This window comes from Mesoplodon bidens (assembly GCF_964165515.1).
Source record: "Mesoplodon bidens genome assembly, chromosome: 19".
NCBI lineage: Eukaryota > Metazoa > Chordata > Mammalia > Artiodactyla > Ziphiidae > Mesoplodon > Mesoplodon bidens.
The window spans coordinates 21,405,564-21,424,088 of NC_138179.1; the positions used below are offsets into that span (position 1 = coordinate 21,405,564).

Below are 18,525 nucleotides of genomic sequence, written 5' to 3' on the forward strand. Positions count from 1 at the left end.
AGGGAAAAATTATTTGCAACTCAGAAATGACCTTGTGAGCAGTAAAGCCTGTTTTACTCACACACACACACACACACACACACAAAGTTACACATACACCTATCATATAATCCAGCCGTTCTAGTCCTAGGTATTTTCCAAGAGAAATGAAAGCATACATGTCCTTACAAAGACTTGTATGTGAATGTTCCTGGCAGCTTTATCTGTAATGGCCCCAAACTGGAAATAACCCAGATATCCATCAACAGGTGAATGGATAATCAAACTAATTACTATTGATAATCAAATCAATGATATTTCCCAACAAAAAGGAATGAACTCGTAATACACGCAGCAACATACATGAATCTCAAAATAATTACAGTAAGTAAAAGAAACCCAGACAAAAAGAGTACGCTCTGTATGATTCCATTTGCATAAAATTCTAAAAAATGCAAACTGGCCCATAATGACCGAAATCAGATCAGTGGTTGCCTAGAGGCTGAAGAGAGGAATTACAAAGAGGTACAAGGAAACACTGCGGGTGATGGATATGTTCATTATTTTGATTCTGGGGAGAGTTTCATGGGTGTATACACATGTCAAAACTTATCAAATTACGGATGTTAACCTGACTTATTGTGGTAATCATTTCGCAATATATACAAATACAGAATCATTATGTTATACAGCAGAAATTAATGTTACATGTCAGTTATACGTCAATTAAAAATTTTTTTTGACTTACCAAATTGTCCATTTTATTTCATAAAAATTTTTTTTTTCTTTTTTCTTTTTATTTATATTTTTTCTGTGTTGGGTCTTCGTTGCTGCGTGTGGGCTTTCTCTAGTTGTGGTGAGCAGGGGCTACTCTTCGTGGCGGTTCGTGGGCTTCTCATTGCAGTGCGCAGGCTTCTCATTGCGGTGGCTTCTCTTGTTGCGGAACATGGGCTCCAGGCGCACAGGCTTCCGTAGCTGTGGCTCGCAGCCTCAGTAGTTGTGGCGCACAGGCCTAGTTGCTCCACGGCATGTGAGATCTTCCCAGACCAGGGTTCGAACCCGTGTCCCCTGCATTGGCAGGAGGATTCTTAACCACTGTGCCACCAGGGAAGTCCCCAAATTGTACATTTTAGATATGTGCAGTTTATAGTTTGTCGATTATATCTCAATAGAGCTGTTCTTTTTTTGTTGTTTGTTTTGTTTTTTTTTGTTTGTTTGCAGTATGAGGGCCTCTCACTGTTGTGGCCTCTCCCGTTGTGGAGCACAGGCTCCGGACGCACAGGCTCAGCGGCCTTGGCTCACGGGCCCAGCCACTCCACGGCATGTGGGATCCTCCCGGACCGGGGCACGAACCCGTGTCCCCTGCATCGGCAGGCGGACTCTCAACCACTGCGCCACCAGGGAAGTCCCCAAATTGTACATTTTAGATATGTGCAGTTTATAGTTTGTCGATTATATCTCAATAGAGCTGTTCTAAAAAACAAAAACAATTAACCGTATTCAATTCTATTTTAAGCACTATGTGACTATTACATTATTCATCTTCATTAAAACCCTAAGATGTAGATACTATTATTATCTCCCTTCTCATTTTACAGATGAGGTAAACAAGGCACGAAGAGCTTAGGTAAATTTCCCAAGGGCACGAAGTTAGGAAATATCAAAGCTGGGACTGAAACTCAGGCAGTTTGGGCTCTTAACTACGCTGCTCTGGGTGGATGCTGCCTGAGAGGGTGTGGTGGTAGTGGAACCCTCCCAAACTGCTGATGGAAGTGCAGACTGTGATTGTCATTCTTATGAGCAAGCTGGTAGCTCTTAGTCAAATTAGGTGTAAGTATACCCTATGACTCAGCCATTCTGCTGGGGGCGGGGGGAGATAGATATAAATAAAGACAAAGACCTAGGCAGAGGCAGAGACATATCCCCCATAAAGAGCCTTGTATGAAAATGTTCACTGCCACGTTATTTGTTGCGGTTGGGAAGTGGAGGTGACATGGGTGCTTATCAATGGGATGACTGACATTGTGGAGTATAATGCAACAATAAATTATGCAATAAATAAATAATGCAATAAATTAATTATACAACAATAACTTTGATAATCATAGAACATGAATGGGTTTTTTATATTTTTGGCTGCGCCCTGCGGCTTGTGGGATCTTAGTTCCCTGACCAGGGATCGAACGCATGCCCCCTGCAATGGAAGCTCAGAGTCCTGACCACAAGACCGCCAGGGAATTCTCTGAATGGGTTTTTAAAACATAGTGCTTACTGAAAATAAGTAAGATCAGATTGAAATATGTAACCAGATGCTATTTACATAAATTAAAAATGTGTGCACGCAAAACAATTCATGTTTTGCAGGTGAGCATTAAATACATTGGAATGGTTGTCTTTTGAGGGAGGACAAATGAGAAATGGGTGTGGAAATGAAAGAGAATAACTTTTTAAATAAAAACAAGATAAGACATAGATCAGTGAGGATAATGTACCAAGAACTGTGTCATTAATTCAATCCTCTGTACCTAAGACCCTCACATATTGACAAAAACAGTGACGGGACAAAGGGAGGAGATGGCATTGCTGGAGCTCAGGGGTCCAAGGTTTCCCTCCAGAAGCTGGAAGCAAAGTGGGCCTGTAGAGTAGGAGCTGGACGCAGAGAGAGGGAAGAAATATCCTGGCTTTCTCCTGCCCTCCAATCTCTTACCTACTGTGGGCTGCACCAGGGCAGAAGGCAGTGAACACAGGAGCTTGAAAACAAAAGCCCACAGGGATCAGCTCCCCGTGACATAGGGCAGAGCTTAGGAAGGGCTACAACTGGTTCTGAGATCAAACGGGCCAAAGATTAATTTCTAGGCAAATCAACACACACAGGCTCCAGTGCAAAGTGCCCACTTGTGTCCTGTGTCTCCTTCCTTTTCCATCCTCTCTCAATAGACCTCTCCCACCGTCCCAGCCATTTTTCTTCCTCCCTCCCAACTGTCTCTCCTTATTCCTGTTGTCACTTCTCCTCCTCCATCACTCTCTCCATACACTTTATCTCCTGTCTCTAGCTCTGATTTGCTTTCCTTGATTCCACTTTTTCTGGGGTTTAAACTCCTGGAAGCGTCAGAACACAGTATCTGAATGAGATCAGGAATGTGCCACGCCCTGAGTGCCAGGACAGACCCCAGCCCTGCACTCCACCTGCTACGCTGACTTATCAGCTGCCTCCAGTCTGTGCCTCCCCCCAACTCCTTTTTTCCTCTTGGCACCCTTCTTGGCTTTTCCTCTCTCCCTGCCCTCCTCCCTTTGTGGTATTCCAGCATCCCTGGCTTTCCTTTTACCTTCCTGATTGGTCCCTCTCCGCTTCCATCAATCGCTTCTGCTCCTTTCTGCTCATAAATGATTGGTTCTCCTCAACCAGCAGACCTTAGTTCTTCATCTGCATCCCCTTGGTCAGATATGTGGAGCCATTCACCAAAGGTTTCCCTGCTTTGTAATTGCTCCCTAATCCGCATTCTTGGCCATCAGGAGCAGACCCTCATTCCATTCGTTCAACAAACACTTACTGAGTGCCCACCCCTAGGCTGGGTGCTGGGGATACAGAGGTAAACAAGATGATCATGTGTCCTCAAGGTTACGGTGCAGAGAAGAAATTATGACAATACACTATATTGGGGACACATGGACTTTTATTTATTTATTTTTGGCTGTGTTGGGTCTTCATTGCTGCACGCAGGCTTCCTCTAGTTGTGGCGAGCACGAGCTTCTCTTGTTGTGGAGCACAGGCTCTAGGCACGCGGGCTTCAGTAGTTGTGGCACGCGTGTCAGCAGTTGTGGCTCGCGGGCTCTAGAGCGCGGGCTCAGTAGTTGTGACACACGGGCTTAGTTGCTCCGCGGCATGTGGGATCTTTCCTGACCAGGGCTCGAACCTGTGTCCCCTGCATCGGCAGGCAGACTCTTAACCACTGTGCCACCAGGGAAGTCCTGGGACACATGGATTTCTGGAGGAAAGCCAAGGAAGTTATCACAGAGAGGGTGAGCTTTTTTTGGAGGTTGAATAGGAGTCCTCTGGTATTGCAGACTGAAGGAGTAGCATGGCAAAGGCACCAAGGAGTGAAACAGCAGTGTGTTCTAGGTACAAGAAGTAGTTAGGAATTGACTAAAACTCAAGGGGAGAGGACAGAACGTGACAGAGATAGAAGAGGAAAGGCAGGAGGTTTTGTTCACTCTGAAAAGGGGTTTGAACTTGACAGTAGGCAACAAAGACTTCTGGAGGCAGCGTGAGTGAGAGGTTGGACTGTTTTGTATGGTACTCTGCCCTCCCTGTTGGGAAAGAGGAGGAGCAGGGAGACCAGTCAGGGTGATGGTGGTCTGGACCAAAGTGGCAACAGTACAGATGGAGAAAATCAGATGAATATGAGAGTTTAGGGGGTCAAAACACCACTGTTGATAACTAACTGGATAAAGGGGGGGGCAGGTGCAGGAGAGGAGAAATCAAGCATGACTTCCTCCTTCTGATAGGAGTGACAGGATGGCTAATAGGACCATTCACTGGGATGAGGAAGTTAGCAGGAGGAGCAGGTCTGGACACGCTGATCATGTGAGCTGCCCACCCACGCGGCAGCTGAACAGTCGGATCTGGAGCTCCAGAAAGAGGCCTGGGCTGGAAGTAATGGAAGCCTTAGAGAGGTAGAATGACGGGGACAGTGGGCCGGAGACCACCCTGGCCCGATCCGCTGCGGATCCGCGTTCTCCCTCCAGGTGGCACTAAAGCCCCGTGCTTCTGAGTCCCGTTTTCCCAGACGCGCGCTCTCTGTACGCGGAGTGTTCCGCTGCTCTGGGGACTCGCCACGTCTAGGTCGCGCCCTCCTCGCTGGGCAGGATTTAGCTGGGGATTCAAACCCGGGGCGACCTCTAGAGAGCGTGTCCAAGTCGTCCACGCGGCCAGCACATTCTTGGCGGCTCAGGGGCCTCAGGACTGGTGACGCGGTTGGTGTGACCACCTGTCCCTCGGGCCGCCTCCAGGAACCAACGTGGGGAACCGGTGTAGGGGAAGGGCCAGATAGACAGTGCCCAGAGCAGGGATGCATGGAAAGAGGACCACCAAGGCCAGACACCCGACCCGCTAGGAATGGAATTTCCTGTGCCCAAGGCCATCTCCGCGTGGGAAGCGTGTCGCGGATCCTTTAAGGCTCCGTCTCCCTGCCCTCCCCCTCCCGGGACCGGCCGGGACACCCGGGACCTGACATTTGGCGTCTCCCAATGTGGGAGCTAAAAATAACCATTGTGGGTTACTCCAGGCCATTGCTCCGCACCCACCCCGCGTGCCGGCTCGCGCAGTTTCGGGCCGCCCGAGTTCTCTCCCGGTCAAGTGTACCTGGCCCGTCCCTTTCTCTCGGACCCCGCCGTCCCGAGCCGCCGCTAAGGGCTTTGAAGTCGCTTCTTCAGCCCCGAACCTTGGCCGGTGGGCGGAGTCCTCACACTGAGGGGAACTTGGCCTCCAGGGTTCCCAGGACCCCCTTTCCAAAACTTCCGGGCCGGAGGCCGGCGGGAACCCGAGGGGCGTGTCTCCCCCGGCACGCTGACGGGCGTGGCCTCGCTGGCCTACCCTGCAGCAGGTGCCAAACTCTCAGCCTCAGGCTCAGGGAAGGGCGTGGCCTTTCTGGGGTGTGCGGGCTCCTGGCCAATGGGTGCTGTGAAAGGCGTGGCCCTGGGGGACCGCCGGGGCTGCTCTTCGAGTCTTTCCCCCGCCGGCCAGGCTCAGCCAGATCCCCGGGAGCTGCTCTCTGGCTTCTCGGCTTGTGGCTGTGGGTCCCGCCAGGCTCGCCCTCCGCACAAAGCTCCGCGATCCCCATCGCCCCCGCTCCCTCTGCCCGCCAAGTCTAGGGCCGCAGACCCCCAGTCGCCTTCCTCTCATCTACGGCAGCTCGTGCATCTCCAGTTCCTAAGACAAGATGCCGTCGGGCTTCCAACAGATCGGCTCCGAAGTAGGGTTTGGCATGCGGGGGCGGGACGCGGACACGGGTCTCGCTTTTTCTCGGGCTGGGGTCGCGGTTGGGGTCAGCTAGGGGGCGGTCCTTGCGCAGACGCAGGGGGTGGGGGTGGGGGACTGGCTATTTATACCCGGGCTGGACAACCCGTGACGGTCGGATTCCAGTCCCTCCAAGAGGCAGAGTGGGTCTGGGGGATTTTTCGGGGGCTAGGACAACGGCTGGATTCTGCGAGTCCAGGGTTCGCCCCCTTCTCTAGTTGGCGGCGAGTTGCGCCGGGATCGTGGACACTCTCTGCCCTCAAGAAAGCAGATCCAGGCGGGTCTTGCCCTCCAGCAGCTGTCCGTCTGCCTCGGCTCGCCCGCAACCTTTCGAGGACCGGAGGTTCTCCGTAGGCCCCCCCCAACCCCCACTCTTGGCAGTCCTCCAGGACGCTGAACTTTCCCTCGCCCCACGGTTGGTGGAGGGGTAGAGGGGAGTGTCAGCCCTTCCTCCCCCAGCTCAGGTTTCCGTGTGGAGACAGTCTGTGCCGCCAGCGATCAGCCACCACCGCTGCTGCACCTCATACCACCTTCCCGCCCCCATCCCCTGGGCAAGGCTCTCCCAGGCAAAAGCCAGCATGGTCCCCTGCCCTTCGTCGCAGCTTAGAGGGGGAAGGGAGGCCGGGGCGGAGACAGAGAATGCCATAGGCCAGGAGGAATGACCGCGATGTCCTTTTGGGAAATGCCTTTCTTGAGCCTGTTGGGGGCTTCCAGGAGCCCGCGGAGAGAACCCCCAGATGGGAGGGGAGAGGACAGAGGCTGATGATGATAATGCACTTGTCACTTTATAAAGCCAGCACTGTTGGGGACACTGTTAACGTTTGATTTTGATTTTCACACTTTCACTGACAGGTAGGCACATTAGGCAACATCACCCCTATCTCCCCAGTTCAGAGTGGGGCAGTGACTTACTCAAGGTCACACAAATCTGAACTCAGGTCTTTTAAGGCCAAGCCTGTCCCAAGGTCACAGAGGAATTGTGAGACCCAGGTCCTCAAACATTTCTCCGCCTGCTGGACTCAAACATCAGTTTCTTCTCCATGCCCTGGTACTCTCGGGTTCTTCCTGCTCTTGTTTACATTGAGATCTTCAAGCGATTCCTAATATGGCCCACTTTCCCTCGCCCAACATGTTGGATGGAACCCAGCATCTCAAGGCTCCTGCTGGGCCTGGGCCCCTTGAGGAAGGAAAGATGCCATGATTCCATGTGATATGCCTCCTCTCTGCTTCCGCCTGCCCAGGATGGGGAGGCCCCCCAGCAACGAGTCACTGGGACCCTGGTCCTCGCCGTATTCTCCGCTGTGCTCGGCTCCCTGCAGTTTGGCTACAACATCGGGGTCATCAATGCCCCCCAGAAGGTGAGGGGCTACAGCCGGCAGAGTGGGGTGCCCAGACAAGGCAGGGGGTGTCCGGAGTGAGCAGAGAGGGAGGACTCTGCAGGGGATAACTCCTGTGCTGTCCCCCAGGTGATTGAACAGAGCTACAGTGAGACGTGGCTGGAGAGGCAGGGGCCTGAGGGACCCGGCTCCATCCCACCAGGCACCCTCACCATGCTCTGGGCTCTCTCCGTGGCCATCTTCTCTGTGGGTGGCATGATCTCCTCCTTCCTGATTGGCGTCGTCTCTCAGTGCCTGGGAAGGTATGAGGCTGGAGGGCAAGGGAGGACAGGAAGGGAGCCAGAGTACCAATGCCCTAACTCTCACAGCCCCACTCTTTGCCTGCCAGGAAGAGGGCAATGCTGTTCAACAACGCCCTGGCAGTGCTAGGGGGCGCCCTCATGGGCCTGGCCAAGGCGGCTGCCTCCTATGAGTTGCTCATTCTTGGACGGTTCCTCATTGGCGCCTACTCAGGTACCCGCGGGCACTGTGGTCCCGCCCAGTGCCTTGCTCTCCTTCACTCTCCCTGGGCTTGGGGGTCAGAGTGGGCAGCTGCCCTCAGAAGCTCTCTCCTTCCCTCTGCCCAGGGCTGACGTCGGGCCTGGTGCCCATGTACGTGGGGGAGATTGCCCCCACTCACCTGCGGGGCGCCTTGGGGACACTCAACCAACTGGCCATCGTCACTGGCATCCTGATCGCCCAGGTGACTGGACCTGGCCTCATGGGAGGCTGGGAAAGGGGTTGGGGTGGGGCTCTGGGGACAGGCTGAACGGCCTGCCCTCCCTCCCACCCTTCTGCCACAGGTGCTGGGCTTGGAGTCCATACTGGGCACTGCTACGCTATGGCCACTACTCCTGGGCATCACTATGCTGCCTGCCCTCCTGCAGCTGGTCCTGCTGCCCTTCTGTCCAGAAAGCCCCCGCTACCTCTACATCATCCGGAACCTGGAGGGGCCCGCCAGAAAGAGTGAGCTCCCGCGCCATCTTGCTGGTGCCTGTCCTCCTCCCAGGCCCCCTCCCTGCCCTCTCAGACCTGACCCTCCTCACCTCCAGGTTTGAAGCGCCTGACAGGCTGGGCCGACGTGTCTGAAGCGCTGGCTGAGCTGAAGGAGGAGAAGCGGAAGCTGGAGCATGAGCGGCCACTGTCCCTGCTCCAGCTCCTGGGCAGCCACATCCACCGGCAACCCCTCGTCATTGCAATCGTGCTGCAGCTGAGCCAGCAGCTGTCGGGCATCAACGCAGTACGTATGCAGCAGCCTCCAGGAAGGGCAAGGGTCAGGGAAGAGCCTGAGAGGAGGGAAGAAGGGAGCAAGCCCCCTACGTTGAAATTCAGGGTCAGTCCAGCTTCGAGTGGCTGCAAGGGAGGGAGGGACACATCCCTGCCATCCCCTTTTCTTCTCGCCTGCCTCTAGGTTTTCTATTATTCAACTAGCATCTTCGAGACGGCGGGGGTAGGGCAACCAGCCTACGCCACCATCGGAGCCGGTGTGGTCAACACGGTCTTCACCTTGGTCTCGGTAACTACTGACCTCTGGAGGAGCCCCCACCATTGGTTTCACAACCCTGGGCGTCCTGGAGATCCAGCTCTTGGTTGGCTCCACCCACCTAACCCCTCCCACTTCCCAAGCCTTAAAGGCCCCTTGCAAGCCCTGACTCTCCCCTCAGGTGTTCTTGGTGGAACGGGCTGGGCGCCGGACCCTCCAACTCCTAGGCCTGGCAGGCATGTGTGGCTGTGCCATCTTGATGACCGTGGCTCTGCTTCTGCTGGTGAGGCCTAGGGAGAGGGAAGGGGACCCGTGGCCCAACCCAGGGGAACTGCCCCAAGGGGCTCTGTGGGCAGCCAGGGCCATGCCTCAACATACATGCCTTTGATCCTGAGGCCAGGCCGTATGCCAGGACCGTGCTACCGAGGGACTCAGGCTGCACTTTCTCCTCTGGGTGGAAGCTGTAGCACAATCCTGGCAGCCAGGGAGGAGAGCCCCTGTCAAGCCTCAGGACCAATAATTCCTAAGGACCCAGCTCTAGAACCAAGTGGGAATCCACAGTCGTAAGAGCTGGGAGACCACAGGTTCCCTCTGCCCTGAATTGGCAAAGGGCGGCCAGCTGAATGTCAAATGCTCGAGGACCTATTCTAACCAAGGGTGGCCAGCCCCCCGTGAGCGGCTGGTAAGGGTAGATGCCAGTTTGCTGGGTTGAGGGCAAAGGAAGATCCAGAAAGACCTGACCTGAATTCTCCACCCTCCCTGCCTGGCCCCCAGGAGCAGGTTCCAGCCATGAGCTATGTCTCCATCGTGGCCATCTTTGGCTTTGTGGCCTTCTTTGAGATTGGCCCTGGCCCCATCCCCTGGTTCATCGTGGCCGAGCTCTTCAGCCAGGGACCCCGCCCAGCAGCCATGGCTGTGGCTGGTTTCTCCAACTGGACGTGCAACTTCATCATTGGCATGGGTTTCCAGTATGTTGCGGTAGGTCCCCTGCCTGGTCCCCATCTCCCACATGGTCAGCCAGAGGACGGCAACTCACACTCACAACTAGCCCAGTTGCTTTCCAGTCAGCATTTCCCCCTTTCCCCTGCCCATAGAGTGCTGGTCTGGGGGTCACTTTGGTGGACCACGTGGGTCCTGAAGACCACCTGTTCCACCAGAATCAAAGAAGGGAACTGACCTAGATTGGATAAAAACAGAGGTTTCTTCAAAACAAACTAGTGGCATAACTTACTTAGACTAGGAGCAATATTACAAACTTCATATTAATACTGCAAATGGCCGGGAATCCACTCTGATTTCAGGGGCTCAGGATGGTAAGAGAGGGAAAAACCAGGAGAGATGGGGTTCAGAGGATTCTTTTCTCACTAAATTCTCCTGGTAATTTCCATTGCCCCACAAAGGAGCCACCTGCTTTGTGCAGTATCCCTGTGAAGGCCTTAGTCCCTGGCTTGCCTGAGGCCACCCGTTCCCTCCCCTCTGTCAACACCTCTTTCTCCACTTGTCCCAGGATGCTATGGGTCCCTACGTCTTCCTTCTATTTGCGGTCCTCCTGCTTGGCTTCTTCATCTTCACCTTCTTAAAAGTGCCTGAAACCCGCGGCCGAACGTTTGACCAGATCTCAGCCACCTTCCGCCGGACACCCTCTCTTTTAGAGCAGGAGGTGAAACCCAGCACAGAGCTTGAGTACTTAGGGCCAGATGAGAATGACTGAGGGGCCAAGCAGGGGCGGAAGAGCCAGTTCTTCAACCCGCCCAGAGACCCCCTCCTTTCCTCTGCAGCACTTTAACCCTCTCTTCCCCATTACTTCCAGGGTGGAGAAACCCCCTGCAGCCTGGTGGAATTGGGAAGCTGGAGGGAAGGGTGGTCTGAGCACCCCCCTCATTCCCCTCGTGTGACTCTTGGATTATTTGTGTTGTGGTTAGGCTGTGGCCGTGGCGTGGGCCATTCTCCCTTCTCGTCCCCTCCCTTCCTCTGTAGCCCACCCGCACCCCGCCCCAGCTCCAGGATACTTCCGCCCCCGGCCAGAGTAGGGGGATTATAGGGAGGAGAGGCTCTAAGACTGACTTTCTGGTGGGCGTGAACTGAAGCCAAGTGCAGGACTGGAGAAGAGAGATCCAGTTCCTGCCACCTTGGACTCCTCCCACTCTGGCACTTTCTGAATTCTTGCCACAGACTCTGGGTGAAAGGGGGGGGGGTCTGTCTTGTCCCCTCCAGGGCAAAGGACGCACCCCTCCCAAGGTCTAACCTCACCTCTCTCACTGCAGGCTCAGTCCTGTCGCTCGGCCTTCCGGGGTGAGAGGGAACACACGTCCACATGTGGGGAGAGGAAGGGACAGCAGGCGCCTCTCTAGACTCAGGGTTCCAGGCCCCACCCCAGCTGCTCCCCAAGGCTGCCAGATGGGGGCCCCAGCTCTTTCCTCCTCTCCCATCCCGGGAGGGTGTTGCACCCAAAGGCTTTTGACCAACTAAGGGAAAGAGGGATTTGAAAGGCTGCCTGTGAACACTGGGCTGGGAGGAGCCTTCAGATATTTTTGTATATGTTTGGAAAAGAAGGGGCAGGGAGAAGAAACTGAAGGTCTGTTGTACTAAATGTATATAAATATATATATATAGATCCGTATATAAAGTTACTGTATGAGATGAGCGTCCTGTCATGTGAAGACACTCCGGGACGGGCTGAGGCAGGGACCACAGCCACCCCAACCCCCGTCTCCTCTCCATCCGGCCTCAACTCGAGGCCGCAGAACCCTCTGGATGCTGTCACTCACTCACCCCCTGCCACCTAAGAGTTGTAGTCACTGCTTTCCTTAAGGGTAGTAAATGCTTGGTAAGGCGACGCTGCAGGTGCCAGACGCTGCTCTCGGCACTTCAGGAAACACTCATTCTGCCAGGGAGGCATTAGTCCCGTTTCACAGATGGGAAAAGTCAACTTCACAGGGATGAAGGCACTTCTGCAGAGCCATACAGCTAGAAGCGTGGGCACAAGGATCCGAGCGCAGGCCCTGCCGCCGCCCCCCTCTACAGTAAGTTACCAGCGAGGCTTGAACAGAAAAGAGGCAGAGACCAAGACAACAGGAAAGCCTGTTTTTGTTTTTACTGGAGGCTCAGGTGGCACATGACGGTTGGTTCATAAAATGGCTTCAGAGGTAGGGGGTAGTGGGGAAACAGAAAATAAACTGGGAGGGGAAAGAAAAACAACCAGGAGCGGGTAAGAGCTGGCTGGTTCCTTCTCAGCCTGATTTAGGGGAGGGAGTTGGTGCCTCTGAACTATAAGGATGGATCCCTTCCTTTAACCCTTGGTCAGGGAGAGAGAGAAAAAAAAAGCCAAAGCCTGTTGCTTTGGCCCTCCTGAGTCTCCAGGAAAAAGGGGAAAAGCTGGTGTTTTGATGTCATGAATTGTGGGAAAGTGGGGAGGGAGGTGCTGGGTAGGATCCAGGTCGGTTGGAAAAACTGGCAGATACCTGAGAGGAAGAGAGACCGAAAAATCACGACCAGCAGCTTATCACCCCCCAGCCCCATCCCGACCCTCTTGGTACCCGTCCTGGGCTTGCCACTCACCAGATGGTGGCTCTGGGTGTCCTCTGAGTTGGAATCACTCCAGTATGGCGGTTGGGGGGTCCCCACTGTTGATGGGGGCTGAGGCCTAGAGAGAACAAGGGTGGTCGACTGAGACCCTCTTGTCCTTTGGAGCCCCCAACTTCAACCTCCTCCCACCTTTTCTCTTCCCGTTCCTCCCCCAGTTCGCATCCACAGGCTGGTGCTGGGGCTCCCAGCAGAGCTGAGAGGGCGTCTGCAGGGGGTGACGTGGGCTCGACCGCCTCTGCTGGGGTTTCCTGGTGGGTTGGGGTGCCCGCCAGGCGTGGACCCAGCAGTACTGTCTCTTGGGTGTCAGGCTGCGTGAAACAGGATGGGTGGGAGCAAGGCCAGGAGAAGAGGGACAAAGAGTGGGAAGGGAAAGGAAAAGAAGACAGAAGTGGGGGAAGAAGGGAGACAGGCAAGTTGGCCACAGCCTTTTCCTTCATTCTCCCCCGCCACACACGGACAGTCCAAGGTCCCCACCTCCGGGGCTGTGGGCCGCCTGGGTCCAGGGGGCTGCTGCCGTCTCCGCTGGAAGTAGGGGCGGTTTCGTGGGCGCTGGGGCTCAGGCCGGGAACCATCAGTGGGGCCTTGGCTGGGCTTGGTCTCACCATCCCCACCTTCTGTGGTGGGCTGCTGGGGTGGCCTGGGGTGGAAAGGCCTGGAGAGAGAAGTAGGGACCCTGAAGGGACAGGAGCCCAGCGCAGACCACATCCCTCCCTCCCAGGGCCGCCCAGCAGAGGTGGACCAGGCTGCCTCTCCGTCCCCATCCCACCCCAGCAATGCCTGCTAACCCCTGGGCACCTCAGCAGTAATCGCTCAGCTACCCAGCCCTCATGACCACTGGCTTCAGGGCCATCCCCCTCCCATCCTCCTGTCCCCATACTGGCTGGCGAAGGGGAAGACAGAGCCTGGGACAGGGAGTCTTACCTTCGGTACCTGGGCCGGAATCTGGGTGGGGGTACCCGCTCATCTCCCTGCTGTTGGTCCCCTTCCAACGGGGCTCTCTCTTTGGGTTCTGCCCCATCAGTGCCCTGGGAACACACAAAGGCCCGGGTGAGCCAGGTGGCACCAGCTGTCCAGGTGTCTGCAGCTCTTCCCAGGCCACCATTCTGCTTCGTCTGGGGACTCTGGTCTCCAGCCTCACCAACTCTCGCAGCTGGTTCCCACATTCCCAGTTCCCCTCACCTCTATGGGCTGCTGCTGGTTGGGGGGCTGAGGGCCTCGCACAAAGCGCTGTCGGTAGAAGAAGGGTGGTGGGCGCCGTCGTCTGGGCCGCTGCCCAGAGTCTTCAGCACGCTCCCCTTCGCTGCCTGGTTCTGTCCGGCCCGACGGAGTCTCTGCCGCCATGGGTGGCGGGGCAGCTGGACGCGGCCGGGGGATGAATCGGCGGAACCTTCGTCGGTTGGGGGCATAGCGGCTGCCCTTCACTGGCACCCCTCCGGGCCCAGTTACATTAGCAGCTTCTGCGCCCTGCGGGGGGAGGTGGGGAGGAACGGGTGAGAACCTGCTCCAAAAACCGGTGTGCAACCTTCCCAGTCTTGCCTGAATCACTGTCTTCCCATCCTTCCAGCTAAACGCCCCTTTCCAGCTTTCCTCCAGGTCCTATAACTTCTACTTCTTTCCACCCTCCCCAGAGAAGGAGTGGCAGGTGTTTGGACCCTTCTAGGAGGGGCCCATCTGCAGCTGGTCCTTGTGAAATACCTGCCCCTGGACCCTCTTGAGGTTTAGCCTGGAGGTGGGGTGGGGGTGGGGAGGGAAAAAGAGGGCTGGCAGTAGGTGTCCATCTCCGGGAGGGCTGATTCTGAGAGAATGTGGGCACGGTCCCCCTGTGGAGAACAGGCATGGGAGTATTTGGTGAACTACAAAGAAACCCAGATACTGCTGACTGGTGACAGCGACACGTTCTTTACGACATCCCTTGGAGCGGCCAGAACGTTAAGGACGACAAGGTCTGTGTGAGGACACAGTCCTGATCCTACAGCCTGGGCTGCTCGGCCAGAGGAAGAGCTGGCCTGAGGAGGCCAGAGCCTCAGGGGACTTCCAGGCCACCCTCCCACGGCTTGGTGGGCTCTCCATCCCACCGCAGCCCCCGAACCTTCTCTCCTTCCACGACATCGAACTCCACAGTCTCCCCATCTCCAACGCTGCGCAGAAACTTCCTCGGGTTGTTTCTTTTAATAGCTGTCTGGTTAGGGAAATGCCAGGAGAAAGGTGAGGACAGCCAGCCGGGAGTCTCTCGCGCCCCTGCTGGGTCCACCACCCAATTTCATTCTTTTCAAAATTTTATTGAATACTTGTGGGCTGGGGCTGGAGGGTGGAGCAAGGAGAAGGCAGTCAAAGTTTAGCAGGGGAAAAGCCACAAACTAGCGGCTTTCAAACAACTGTGCGGTTCACCATGGTCCCCAGGACATACTCCCTCCTCCCCCACCCCTCAAGGATTTCAAGAAGGGAAGCAAGAAACATGAACTCAAAAGCAAAACAAAAAGCCGAGAGAGTCTTCAGTTACAAAGTGGGTAAAACGTACTGTGCTTCTTACCTCAATCCCACTGAGAGCACTTTCCACCAAAGCAGTGGTTCTCAAACTGTGCGTGCATCACAAACACCTGGAGAGCTTGTAAAAACAGGCTGCTGGTCCCTCCCCCAAACCTGACTGATTCGCTAGGCCTGAGGTGCGCCTGAGAATTTGGATGTCAGGGGATGCTGCTGTCGCAGGGACCACACTTTGAGAACCACTGCACCTAAGTAGCGCAAGCCTGTGTCCTTTCCCTTGGACACCGCCTGTGATTCATTCCGAGGGTGTTCACAGGTCCCAGTAGGTAGTGAGCGTGCCATGCCCAGAGGGCAACAGGTACATTTCTTACACAGAGACAACCCAACACAAGTGGGGCCAATGCAGTTAATACAGGCACCTGAGGTGGGTGGATGGGGGAACTATTTCCGGGTAGGAGGTGAAAGCTGGAGAAACATGATCTATGCTGCTAAGGATAAGGGCAAAGGCCATCAGAGAGGGCGGGTTCCTCCCCCCAGAAAGCCAACCTAGCTCTTACCTGGTGAACAAAGACATCCTCCTTGGTGTCATTCCTGCAGGACAGGATGGGTTGTTAGGGGGTGACTTTGGTAAGGCGCTCACCTCCAATGAAGCCTCCCTAGCTGCCATTCCTAAGACTTGTGGCCCCATCCTCTCCACCTTCCACGGCAGCTTGGGGTGCAACGGGGCCCAGGGAGTAAGACAAGAGCCAGTGGGGGCCCCCTGAAGCTGGTATGAAGCAAATATCCCTAAAACCTCCATGAAAAACCTGGGCTTCACGAGGAAAGGGCTGTGGGGGGAGGCAAAGCCACCTTGAAGGAGCTGGGCCAGCTTTCACTTACTGAGCACTCCACCCTCTACCCCAGGGCACCTTAGAACCTGGTGGTGATGAGTATAACTGTCCCCAGCCAACAACCCCCCTTCCCCAACCCGCATCACGAGTGGAAAATTCCACTCGGTTTCCTTCCTTCTATAGTCAAGGAGGGAGAAAGTGGGCACGGGAGTTGAGGTGCAGAACACATTTGAGGAGGGGAAAATGGGTCAAGAACTTGCTCCAAACAGCCACAAAACTGTATTCTCAGCCTGGAGGTGAACCCCAGGTCCCCTCTCAACACACCAAGAGATTAAGGATGAGAGAGAATATTCGATCTGTCACGACCTTGCCTATCACCCCAGTTTATCCTAGCACCCCAATGGGGGACGGGTGAGGTCTTCCCTCAGAACCTCCCAGGAGTCCTCATTTCCAGAATTAGAGAGGGACCCTTCCCTAGAACAAGTGTTCTAGCTTTAAAGCTCTTAGATCTGCACAAAGGTCAGCCTGCTAAGAGGGAACTGGGACCTCCCAGGAGGTGTGGGCTCGGCAGGGTGCCTGGGCTGGGGAAGGGCCCTCTGGGAGAGACCTGGCTCCGCTCAGAATCCGCCACTACGGCCCCGCCCAGTGCGGGGCTGGGTGGGAGGGGCTGCGGAACTGAAGGAAAGCAGCAGCCTCAGGCTGTGCTGGCGCCTCCCTTCCCCAACCCCCACCGGACGCAGTCCCATCAGGTGGGGGATTGATTCTACGAGCTAACAGCTCCGTAAGGAAGATAAGTTACGAGAGTGTTAAGTGTGCTGCCCTAAACAGGAAATGAGTGAGGATTCCAGCCCCGAGGCAGAGAGCAGGTACATTCTGCCACAAAGGCGGCGGCAAACTAAACCAGAAGGTGACCCAGACAGGCTTGGGAGGGTCAGAGCCAGGTTTGCCAACTTCCTAGATCATTAACCCTCTGCTGCCCTTGAAGATGTGGAGGCGGCTTCGTCTTGCCCACATCTGTGCTGTGGTTAAAGACTTTCAATCAGCGTCAGCTGGACATTGCAACCATGTGCCTTGGTAGGGGTAGGGATGAGGCTGGAAAGGTGTCCAGTCCCACAGGCCAGTTTGGAAGGCACCCATTCCACCCCCTCCCTGGGTTCCTCAGATACCTGTTGATGAATCCGTAACCATTCCGCACGTTGAACCATTTGACAGTGCCCAGGACTTGGATTGCTGCCAGGCAGGAATGCAGTGGGGACAGTAAGATGAGGGAAGAGATGGAGTTCGACTCAGTTTTGAGACACTCCAAAATCTAGTCTACCTCCCTATTACCTATTAAGCTTAACTTCACGCCAACCAGGTTTCACCCAGTAGCTTCAAGGGATTCTTACCCCAGTTCCACTACGTAAATGGAAAAGCCCATACAGGGGGGCTCAGGCTTTCAAAACTCTTCCGATTCTAAGGCACGTTCCTCACATCCTACAAATCAAGGTCCTTCACCTAGAACCGAGTACTCATCTGGTCCACGAAGTTCCGCCCTCAGGTCATAACTGAGAGTCTCTCTAGCCCTCCCAGTGTAAGGGTCACTAGTGCACTTGCTTCCTGGTCTCAGAGATTTACCTAATACTAACCCGAGTCATCAAGGCCAAAGTCTCCCGCCCCGGGGGCGTGGCCAGACCCTACCAGACTAACCACGCCCTCCCGCACAAGAACTGCAGGATTTCCCACCAGGGGAACCCACTTCGGTCCGCTGGCCTCAGCGTAACTAGTCCTTTGAGTCTCGAGCCAAACCGGCCTTCGGCTTTCCGGACTCCGCCGGGCTCCACGATGCCCCTCCCCCAGCCCGCCGACCCCCCCCCCTTAGAGCAGCCCTGGCGCGCGCCCCGTCCCTCACCCAGCACCGGCTTGTCCGCCTGACTCCGGGCCGGGGGCGCGGGGGTCCCCGAGGCCGCCGTCGCTGGGTTGCCAGGGGTGCGGGGGCCCGGCGCCGAGGGGGTCCCAGCAGCGGGGCCCGAGGAGGCTGCGGCTCCGACTCCGCCGCCGCCCGCCCCGCTGCCTGCTTTCTGTGACTCCCCTGCGGGCACCGGAACCACCACCGCTACCACCCCTGCCGCCGTCGCGGGCACCGTGGTCGCGGGCACCGTGGCCGCGGGGGCCGCTGTCGCCACCACTGCCGCCTCCGCCTCGCTCATCCCGCCGGGCCCAGTACCGGCCCCCGCCGCCACCTCCTCCTCCTCCGCCGCCGCCGCCACCGGCCCGGCCCCTCCCCCTGGCTCGCGAACCCACCGCCCGGCTTGGTCCTCGCGCCCCGAGCCTCGTCTGCACGCCGGCAGCGGGCCCTGAGCCGAGGCCAATCGGAGCCCGCAGTCGCGGCGCGCGCAGGCCCCGCCTCCCGGCCACAGGCCAGTCCTAGCGAAGCTACCCCCAGGGCCAGCACGCCGGCCCCGCCTCCTGGACTTCGCGCGGAGGCCGAGGCCCCCGCCCGCAGCCTCGTAAGTACACCTGGGCCCCGCCCGTTTCCGTCACGTGACCGGCCACAGCCAAACCCATTGGCCGACGGCCTCTTTCCCTTCCCCCCCGCCCCTTTCCACCGGCCGCGGGAAATCAAACGGGCTGGTCGCGCCCCAACCGCCACCTGGCCTCGGCACGAAGGGCGGGGCGGGGGGCGCAGCTCCAAAGTTGCCTCTGAAGACCCGGGCGGGGGACCTGAGCCCGCAGCCTCGGTCCCGGCTGTGAGCGGCACCGCTCGCCTCCACTCTCGAGGCCACCCTTGCC

The 18,525-nt window shown here is 56.4% G+C and overlaps 2 protein-coding genes across 2 annotated transcripts; one reads left to right on the top strand and one right to left on the bottom strand.

Annotated features, from left to right (window-relative positions):
- Positions 1–5,585: 5,585 nt before the first annotated feature.
- SLC2A4 (solute carrier family 2 member 4) lies at positions 5,586–10,565 on the top strand (the record flags this gene model as incomplete). Its single annotated transcript, XM_081219182.1, has 11 exons — positions 5,586–5,951; positions 7,237–7,353; positions 7,462–7,634; positions 7,721–7,845; positions 7,959–8,074; positions 8,175–8,337; positions 8,424–8,611; positions 8,783–8,887; positions 9,036–9,137; positions 9,629–9,832; positions 10,362–10,565. Exons 1-11 carry the CDS (start codon positions 5,919–5,921, stop codon positions 10,563–10,565), a joined length of 1,530 nt encoding a protein of 509 aa, XP_081075308.1. The 5' UTR covers positions 5,586–5,918.
- Positions 10,566–11,957: 1,392 nt separating this feature from the next.
- On the bottom strand, positions 11,958–18,219 carry YBX2 (Y-box binding protein 2). Its single transcript, XM_081219583.1, has 9 exons — positions 17,645–18,219; positions 16,920–16,983; positions 15,481–15,514; positions 14,529–14,618; positions 13,619–13,903; positions 13,361–13,464; positions 12,914–13,091; positions 12,413–12,497; positions 11,958–12,315 (listed from the first exon to the last, which is right to left on the bottom strand). Exons 1-8 carry the CDS (start codon positions 17,940–17,942, stop codon positions 12,447–12,449), a joined length of 1,104 nt encoding a protein of 367 aa, XP_081075709.1. The 5' UTR covers positions 17,943–18,219; the 3' UTR covers positions 11,958–12,315; positions 12,413–12,446.
- Between the last annotated feature and the right edge of the window lie 306 nt (positions 18,220–18,525).

Excerpts from the sequence above, each read along its gene's own strand:
- YBX2 (XM_081219583.1), bottom strand. The coding sequence starts at position 17,942 with ATGAGCGAGGCGGAGGCGGCAGTGGTGGCGACAGCGGCCCCCGCGGCC. Across the intron at positions 16,984-17,644 it reads GGCGGACAAGCCGGTGCTGG|CAATCCAAGTCCTGGGCACT; the intron begins GTGAGGGACGGG and ends CCTGCCTGGCAG. Across the intron at positions 13,092-13,360 it reads TTCCGGCCCAGGTACCGAAG|GCCTTTCCACCCCAGGCCAC; the intron begins GTAAGACTCCCT and ends TTCTCTCTCCAG.